Source organism: Triticum urartu, chromosome 2 (assembly GCF_003073215.2).
Source record: "Triticum urartu cultivar G1812 chromosome 2, Tu2.1, whole genome shotgun sequence".
NCBI lineage: Eukaryota > Viridiplantae > Streptophyta > Magnoliopsida > Poales > Poaceae > Triticum > Triticum urartu.
The window spans coordinates 714,395,805-714,405,049 of record NC_053023.1 but is presented as its reverse complement, the minus strand read 5'-3'; the positions used below and the strand labels follow the sequence as shown (position 1 = coordinate 714,405,049).

Here is a 9,245-nt window from a genome sequence, read left to right as displayed (position 1 = left end):
AGAATACCCAGCCCCTCAGCAAGTCGTAAGTCTAATAGCATAGCTAACACGTCCATCCTAGGAGCATCAAGAGCATGCTGCCTAAACTCCATCGCTGCAGCAATAAAACCTCCTTTGCAGTCCTGTAGAATTGCACCACAAGAACCAGCACCTTTGTCCATGTTGTACGAAGCATCCACATTCAATTTTATACATCCCGATGCCGGCTAGACCAACAAATATCCCTCTGTCTTCTTATCCGCGACCCAATTGGCAATAATCCCTCTAATTTGTAGGGCATTTTCTCCAGGGACTTCCACTCCCCCTGGTAGTTTTGAACATAAAACCTCATCCAGAATCAGTCATCCTATCGATTTCCACCTCTTCCATTGAGATATACCTCTTCCTATCGATTTTTTTTCCAAACCAGTGATAATCCCTATTTTTTTTAACCGACCCTCACCTTGGTTCTAGAGAAAGAAATTTCTTGCAAAGCAATCAAGAGAAAGGGAAAAGCTTGCCTTCTGCAATCCGCCTCCTCTGTGTGACGCGTGTCCCTTGCGTCTCATTATGTAATTTTTTTTACAACATGTGTGTTGCAAATTGTCTTCCGCAACAATACTCATGTTGCAAAGAAAAATGTAGATGAAAAAATTACAAATATTTTCTGTAACATCATCTCCGTTGCAAAAATGTCTTGAGTTTTTGTAACATAAACTTTGTTGCAAAGGATTTCTGCAAAACTACCCTTTTGCAATGATAAAAGGAATGCCAGACGATGAATAGCTCTCAATCTAATGGCTGTCGAGGCGGCGGATCTTTTAATCCGCCGGCCGACGTGTAGCACAACCCCAAGAGAAATCAAATAAATCTTCAATAGCAAGAAATCTTTTGCAAGCAAAATACAAAACCAACTCAAAAGTACACAAATCTCAAACATATCCTTTTACCTTTGCCATGGTTTCCCTCTTGACAACATATCTCAATCTCAACCCAGTCAAAAAAAACTATACACTGAACCACTAAAACAAAGTTGTCCCCGTTGCAATGCACATGTATTTAGCTAGTTGACTACAAATATCTATATTAACTAAATGGCTAGAAAATTTTCAGAAAAGAAAACTAAAATGTCTAGAAGGTAGTAAATGGCCCGAACGTGGACTGATCCACTGCGCCAACCTTGGCCAAGTGCTTGGCCATGAGGTCGACCAGATCAGGCGGGCAACCGATCTTCAGCTGCTCGAAACCATCGGTCGCCACGACCGCCACCAGGTTAGCCGGAGAAGAAATAAACTGCATGCACGCCTTCTTCAGCGTGGGGCACCGGTGCCGCTCCGCCAGCGCCAGGGTGGCCGCCACGGAGCTCATCCCGATGTGCCGGCACAGCGCCTCCTCGCAGATCAGCTTCAGCTTCTCCACCCTGTACCTGTGCGCCGCCACAAGCAGGCGCTCCGCCATGGCCGCCGCCGCGTCCAGCTGCTGCCTCACGTCCGCCGCCAGCGCGTCCGTGTAGATGAACCGGATCAGGGCCCTGGCCACCTCGGCGTCCATGTCGTCGATGCGCAGCTCGGCGGTCTTCTTGCCGGCTGTGAAGGCGAGCGAGAGGTCCTCCTTGAACACCGGGGACCGGGCCTCCAGCATCCACCGGTGCGCCGCCAGCGTCTCCCCGCCGACCTCGATCCTCACGTCCGCCCGTTGCTTCTTCCAGATGGCCGTGGTGAGCTCCCCGTCCAGCTCGAACGGCGGGGGCGGCCACTCGCCCGTCGGCTCCGGCGCGGCGGCGGCGGCGACCTCGGTGCAGCTGTCGGTGCGCAGCCCGAGGTCGACGGTGACGTCGCAGAGGACCATCAGGCAGTCGTCCTTGAGGTACCTCTCCTTCTCCTTGTCCAGCTCGTCGCTCCTCATGAAGTCCTTCCAGCCCCAGTCGTCGCCGCTCGCGAACTGGCGCTGCGGCGCGCTCTGGGTGCGCGCCGGGCTCCCGTCCCGGTCCAGCAGGCTGAACTTGATGTACGCCATGGCGACGTCGGCCTTTGCGCCGCTGCCGGCGCTACGCCGGAGAAAGTGGGCGGCGCCGCTGCTGGTGCGCCGGAGGAAGAGGGAGATGCAGCCGTTGTGCGGCTTCACGCAGCTGTTCGGGTAGCAGTCGATGCGCCACTCGTGGCCGCCGACGGTGAACGTGCTCGACTCCACGTGCTCGCGGTTGGCCACCGTCGCCTTGACCTCCGTGTAGTTGGCGATCCGGAACAGGTGGGAGCCGGTCTCCTGCTTCCGGGCGACGGTGGACGCCGAGAGGTGCTCCCGGCCGGCGGCGCGGAGGGCGGACAGCAGCTCGGCCTCCGACGTCGGCATGATCCAAGGGAGATCGAGGGTTGACGAACGATCGATTTATGTGCTATCTGATCTAGAATTTGCGTGCGTGCGTGCCTTGGCCCGGGTGATATAAGGGTGGAACGTAGAGAATCCATTCGATGAAAAACTGATGTTTATCGACTTCTTTCTCAAGGCTTTGTGTCGTCGTACGTTCCTTGGACAAAAAGTTGTAGTAAATAGATAGGAGTGCTAGAATCAATGTTGTAAACTTGCGCGAATCAACCTGTGGTTGAGTTGGTTAGGTGGACAGTGGTATTCCCATCTTACTAGGGTTCAAATCCTGATGCTCGCATTATTTCTGGATTTATTTTAAGATTTCCGGCGATACGCTTTCAGTAGAAGGAGACGTTCATAGAGGTGAGTGTATGCATGTGTATATGAGCGATTGTGTCTATACTAATGCTCAAAAAAAATGTTGTAAACTTGCTATAATCTTTTACCGATATTTTAACACCATCTTTTACCCTTCTACTTTGATGGGTCTCTTAATGGGCTGGGTACAAAATATTTCATGTCCATAAGAGGCGAACTTATCATGGAATTTTGATTTAAAAATTGACCATCGAATTGACACGAAAAGAGTTCGTAATTTTTCTCGAGGGATGAAATGAGTTCATAAGAGCATCTCCAACAGAAGCATTATATGAGCGCCGCACGGTATAAAAACTGTTTTTAGCGCGTGCGGATCCGGTTTGGAATCTCCAGCAGCCGCACAAAAAGCGCGCGCGCGCTATAACTAATGCAGCGCGCACATCAAAAAGGCACCGCGCGCAGCATATTTAGTGCGCCCGGTCGCGCGCGCTGCAAACTCTGGGCTGCTGCAGATGGGACCGCTTGATTGGGACCGATGGACTCGCGCGCGCAGCATATTTTGCAGCGCTTGTTGGAGCAAACGTCTTCTAGCGCCCTAAAAAAATCTACTTGCGCGCTGTAAACTCGTTTTTTGGGCGCCGCGTATTGGGCGGCTGTTGGAGATGCTCTAAATGAAAGAGTTTAAATCCAAAGAGTTCTTTTTTTGCGGAGAAAAATCCGAAGAGGTTGATGTACTGTAAAAGGTCTTTAAAATATGTTTGTAAACTGGGATTGTTTTTTGTTTCAGTCAAAGCAAATTCTAGATTCCTTCATGTTCTGTTATTCACAACGGTGCCTCACATTGTGTGCATGGTCATCGTTTTTCTCAAAGGAAAGGAAAATGCCTAGTCGGCACAGGCCATCTACCAGATCTTTTGCACTTGCACATAAAGGCTCACAGTGCCACGCCATGGCCTCCAAGCGTCCAATTTCCTGCAAAACCAGTCCACCATCGTAGACCTTCATCCACACCTTATGATCTAGAAACATAATTTCTCGTGTTAGAACCACACATGCGAGATCAATATCGGCGTCACAATCTCTTGATACTGATGAGGCATCTGGAGGATTTGGGTTATGGATGGGAGCATCTAGGAACGGCCCTGCATCTTCTTTTCCGGCTTCAATTCCTGAATGCACATTGTTTCACGACAAACCGAGTAAGCAGCAGTTGAAGACGGATGAGCGACCATCGGCCAGTTCAACAATGAACGGCAGCACAACACCTGCACACTCAAATACAAAATGTCAGGCAATTCGCACTGTCTTCCTGCATAAACTGGTTTCCCATGCATATCATATATAGATGAACTAATGATGGTTTCTTTTCCATCCAGCAGTTGCAAGCAAATCATACGCAGAAATTCCTACTGCTATTCAAAATGGCACAAATATCAGTTTGCTGTTTTATACCTTAATAAAAAAAACTTGGCTACTAAGAAAGAAGTAAAATCGCATTCCAGTTAACAACAGGTACAATGAGTTGGTGCCTGCATTTGGGCTGTTGCCAAAAAATAAAGGTGCTTACATAAATATCCAGAACCATATTGAAGTAAGAATTGAACTTGTGGACTTCAAATTTAAAACAGCACCACCCCCAAGCACTACCATTTACTACCTGAGAAGTTTATGTAGTATCTGCATAGCATCCTGTAACAGGAACAGCACATCACTAAAATTCCTTATGATGAAATAAACGTATCCTAGTCGGTTATATGCTTTGCTGTAGTTAAGGTCAACTTCAATTGACTTCCGACAGTCTTGCAATATCCTTATTGCACATATTTAAAGGGTTTGTACACTTGCTCAAACTACCATATACTCCCTAGTGATCTAAACGCTCTTATATTAGTTTACAGAGTACGTCAATGAAAGAGTAGCACATTGCTGTCATGCAAATCTGCAACCCCCAGAGTCAGATGGAGGTTTGTCTACTTCATGGTTAATCTAGTTGCACGATATTAAGAGCAACTACCTACATCTAATCTGATAGCACTTTACATTATGTCTACTTTTTTCTTTTCTTTTCTCGATGAAAGGCATTTTCAATTATGCCTACTTCACAGTGCATATCCATGGGTTTTCCAAAGAAAGGCGGCAAACCCTAGCATGTACCCCCAGCTCCTAGATATATGGGCTCAACGCTTCCTCTTGTTTGCGCAACACTTTTTTACAATGAATTGGACGGCTTCTTCCATTGTTGCCTCCCGACTGTGCTTGAAGTTCCACAGCAACGTTTCAGGATAGCCACCACTGGGGTTGTACTTGTTCCTTTCAATCAGCGCCTGTTTTACCAAGGCGAACATTTGGTCACCATGTTCTTGTTTTAGCTCCACAAGCTTGTCATCATCGTCCAAGAAAATTTCCTACAAAACAGTAGTTACACTTGCACACAGTAAGATGGACATTTGCAAACCATATACTGAAGACTACTTACAAGATAAAAGAGCCACTCCATGTATAGCAATATAGAAGACCATCCGTACCATGGGCTGATCGTCAACCATGATGACCTTAAAAGGGTGCCAACCTGCGTTTCTGATTTGAGCCTCCCACTTGGAACAGAGAATAAGAGTTTTCTTTTGTGACAATCTCGGTCGGCAAGCATTTGCGACCGCTTTTGGATCGAGCTCCCCCATCCTCTTCAGGCCTATGTTTGCCCTGCCATTTGTGGCCACCATCAAGCCCTTCAAAACATCCAGGAAAAATTAGAAAGAGATGAGATGCAAATTAGAAGAGGTAGTACTAGCTAGTTGCTTCCTTACATCGATCAACTCTTTCCGAGCCGCTTGCAGTTTGTCGTTGTGTATTAGGTTCTTAGTGACCAGGACCTGGTTGAGGGATTCCAGTCCTTGCATCCCATCGCGCAGCTCGGCTAGCTCTTCCCGGAGGTTTTTTAAGTCACCGTTGCCCTTGATTTCCTTGGTAACCAGAGCCCAGCGAGTATCTAGCAACTGAACATTGCTTTCTCTTTCCCTAGAACACAGAACCTGGTTGAGGGATTTCAGTCCTTGCATCCCATCCTGCAGCTCGGCTAGCTCTTCCTGATGGCTTTTTAAGTCACCGTTGCCCTTGATTTCCTTGGTAACCAGAGCCCACCGAGCATTTAGCAACCGAGCATTGCTCTTTCTTTCCCTAGAAAACAGAGCCTTACTCAACGATTTCATTGATTCCATGCTATCATCTAGCTGCATTAGCTGCTTCCTTGCTTCTCCCAGCTCCTCCTGCACTCCTACCAGCTCACTGTTGATTGCTTCTTTCTCGGCGAGCAGATTCCGGTTGAGCAGCTCTAACTCTGTTAGTGTCTTGCTTGCGAGTGCCCGTTCTTCCAGTTCCTTGGACTTGGATTCAAGGTGCTCGGCTCTGGTGTCCAGCAGCTTGGATCTCGCGTCGAGCAGCTTGGATCTCGCTTCGACCTCCTGCATCTTGGACTGGAGCTCTGAAGGGAGATTTTGATCCCCACCGAGGCCGAGCAATGGCAATGCCGGCTGGAAGAGGCCCGGATTGTCCACCCAGATGAGCCTCTGCAGGTAGGCGGCATAGTGGCATGTCCAGTCGGGCCTTCTCCCCTTGCTCAGGTCGACCATCTCCTTCTCGGCGAGGACCCAGATGAGGCGGCTCCAGTCCACCTTATGCACCATCCCGAACTTCGCCCTGTACAGCGCCAGGTCCACATCGCTGGGCAGCCTGCGCGGCCGTCCCTCCGCGGCGGCGCGCGCGCGTAGCGGCTTCAGGATGTACGCCTCGATGAACCACTCCGCGGCGGAGGCCAGCCCGGGGGGCGCGGCGGCAGCGGCGGCGGCGGCGTCGGGTGGGCCCTCCGTCGGAGGCGGGAGGCGGAGCGCGTCGGCGAAGGCGTCGAGGCTGACCTTGACGAAGGCGCCGCGCGCGTAGCTCCACTCGTAGAACTGCTTGTAGTTGGCGACGAGCGCGGCCACGAGGTCGCGGCGCGGGGGCGCGTCGTCGAGGCGCAGGCGGACGAAGTCGAGGAGGCCGAGGGCGCGGAGGCCGGCCTCCTGGGAAGCGGGCGGCGGCGGCGGCGGGGCGAGGAGGCGGAGGTTGTCGCGGACGTCGCGGAGGCGCCCGGTCGCCCCGGCGCGCCATTCCAGGTAGACCGACCTGTGGATCCCCGGGGGCGCCTTCTGCGGCGGCATGTCCTGGTCGTCGTCCCACGGGTCTGAAGCCGCCGTCCGATGTCTCTTCGACATTGTTTGACTGATCGGTCGGCGAATGGAGTGCGGTTGGGGTTTGGGAAAGCTTTTTTCTTTTTTCTTTTCCGAGCTGGGGTTTGGGGAAAGCTGAGGAGGAGGAGGAAGAAGGCAAGGCAACCAACGATTCACTGCGTTGGGTTTTCACTTCACTTTTCAGTTTTGGTCCTTCAATGTGCAACATTGGGGGCAGATGTAGTTGTATTCTGTCAGGTTGTCAACCACCATTAGTTAATGCTTGAGATTCTTCTTCTCCCCATCAAAATAAATGGAACAGTAAGAAGATGTTTGAGCTTCAAATGTTGTTGTATTCCATCAGGTTGTCAACCACCACTCTTTCAACCCTTTTCTTTTCCATACCATTGTTTACTAGTATCTGATACAAAATGTTATGTTTGCAGATATTATTTTATTAATTGTCATTGTCCAGCTGCTCTTTTTTCCTTTTTGTCATGTCTGGTATATCATCATCCGGCTACTTCAAAGGCGTACAATGTGGAATAAGCATCACATCGCTGTTTGGATGACAAAAGGTGTGCATTTGGTCACCACAAGTGCGAAATAACCTTTACACCCGGCGACGCTTCTCGATCGATCTCCAGAACGGGAGCATTTGGCTTAAGTTCAAATAAGACTCTATTTTTGTAAGTGTGCATACTGAAAAATATTGAAAGGATAAAAATGTAAATCCATAGTAAGTAGTACTTGTTGGGGAACGCAGTAATTTCAAAAAAAATTCCTACGCACATGCAAGATCATGGTGATGCATAGCAACGAGAGGGGAGAGTATCGTCTACGTACCCTCGTAGACCGTAAGCGGAAGCGTTATGACAACGCGGTTGATGTAGTCGTACGTCTTCACGATCGACCGATCTAGCACCGAAGGTACGACACCTCCGCAATCTGCACACGTTCGGCTCGTTGACGTCCCGCGAACTCACGATCCAGTAGAGCTTCGAGGGAGAGTTTCGTCAGCACGACGGCGTGATGACGGTGATGATGTTGCTACCGGAACAAGGCTTCGTCTAAGCACCGCTACGATATTACCGAGGTGGATTATGGTGGAGGGGGGCACCACACACGACTAAAGATCAATGATCAACTTGTGTGTCTATGGGGTGCCCCCTCCCCCGTATATAAAGGAGTGGAGGAGGGAGTCCTACTCCTATCGGGGAGTAGGATTCCCCCCTTGCCTTTGTTGGTTCTAGGAGAGAAGGAAAGAGGAGGAAGAAGGAAGGAAAGGGGAGGGGGGCTTCGATCGTCAGTATCTCAATACCTAGTTCAATGTCGTTACCGGCAAGTTTCTTTAATCATTCCGTAATGATGCATCCCGTAACTAACTCATTAGCTACATTGCTTGCAAGGCTTATTGTGATGTACATTACCGAGAGGGCCCAGAGATACCTCTCCGACAATCGGAGTGACAAATCCTAATCTTGATCCATGCCAACTCAATAAACACCATCGGAGACACCTGTAGAGCACCTTTATAATCACCCAGTTACGTTGTGACGTTTGGTAGCACACAAAGTATTCCTCCGGTATTCGGGAGTTGCATGATCTCATAGTCATAGGAACATGTATAGTTATGGAGAAAGCAATAGCAACAAACTAAACGATCATCGTGCTAAGCTAACGGATGGGTCAAGTCAATCACATCATTCTCTAATGATGTGATCCCATTAATCAAATGACAACTCATGTCTATGGTTAGGAAACATAACCATCATTGATTCAACGAGCTAGTCAAGTAGAGGCAAACTAGTGACACTCTGTTTGTCTATGTATTCACACATGTACTAAGTTTCCGGTTAATACAATTCTAGCATGAATAATAAATATTTATCATGATATAAGGAAAAATATAAATAACAACTTTATTATTGCCTCTAGGGCATATTTCCTTCCGTACTCCCTCTGTCCGAAAAAGCTCGTCCCTCAAATATATGTATCTAGTACTAACTTGGTTCTAGATACATCCATTTGAGGGGCATACTTTTTCGGACGGAGGTAGTATTTAGGAAATATTGGTTGTTCCAAGATTCCTAGAGAACATGGTAATATAAATAAATACACCTCATACACCATTGCCAAAAGAAATTTACAATTTCTACTTCTAAAGAGATAAACATATATGTGCTCTTAAGTCTTAACAAACCATTGGACATTCCAAGATTTCTGTAAGAGCCGAAGTAACAATATTTTATGATTAATGGTTTCTAACTGCATGAAAATTTTAAGTTATTTCTAATAAACTTGAATTGTGGATATTAATGCGCTCATGTCCATCATACACCCCCCTATAATCATAAAATACTTAAAATGATGAAGTTTTCG

At 48.4% G+C, this 9,245-nt stretch overlaps 2 protein-coding genes across 3 annotated transcripts; both read right to left on the bottom strand.

Annotated features, from left to right (window-relative positions):
• Positions 1-939: 939 nt before the first annotated feature.
• On the bottom strand, positions 940-4,307 carry LOC125540060 (BTB/POZ and MATH domain-containing protein 1-like). Its single transcript, XM_048703634.1, has one exon. The coding sequence runs from the start codon at positions 2,326-2,328 to the stop codon at positions 1,111-1,113; it is 1,218 nt and encodes a 405-aa protein (XP_048559591.1). The 5' UTR covers positions 2,329-4,307; the 3' UTR covers positions 940-1,110.
• Positions 4,308-4,529: 222 nt separating this feature from the next.
• LOC125540059 (factor of DNA methylation 2-like) lies at positions 4,530-7,247 on the bottom strand. Of its 2 annotated transcripts, none has more exons than XM_048703632.1 (3): positions 5,466-7,224; positions 5,187-5,387; positions 4,530-5,066 (listed from the first exon to the last, which is right to left on the bottom strand). In XM_048703632.1, exons 1-3 carry the CDS (start codon positions 6,906-6,908, stop codon positions 4,839-4,841), a joined length of 1,872 nt encoding a protein of 623 aa, XP_048559589.1. In that variant the 5' UTR covers positions 6,909-7,224; the 3' UTR covers positions 4,530-4,838. The 2 variants fall into 2 exon arrangements, with proteins under 2 accessions (XP_048559589.1, XP_048559590.1); XM_048703633.1 differs by having other exon boundaries at positions 4,931-5,066; positions 5,138-5,387; positions 5,466-7,247.
• Positions 7,248-9,245: the final 1,998 nt, after the last annotated feature.

Bases quoted from the DNA above. Each gene is read 5' to 3' on its own strand.
- LOC125540060 (XM_048703634.1), bottom strand. From the start codon at position 2,328: ATGCCGACGTCGGAGGCCGAGCTGCTGTCCGCCCTCCGCGCCGCCGGC.
- LOC125540059 (XM_048703632.1), bottom strand. From the start codon at position 6,908: ATGTCGAAGAGACATCGGACGGCGGCTTCAGACCCGTGGGACGACGAC. The intron at 5,388-5,465 runs GTAAGGAAGCAA...GATGTTTTGAAG, and splicing joins CTCGGAAAGAGTTGATCGAT to GGCTTGATGGTGGCCACAAA. The intron at 5,067-5,186 runs GTACGGATGGTC...ACTGTTTTGTAG, and splicing joins TGGTTGACGATCAGCCCATG to GAAATTTTCTTGGACGATGA.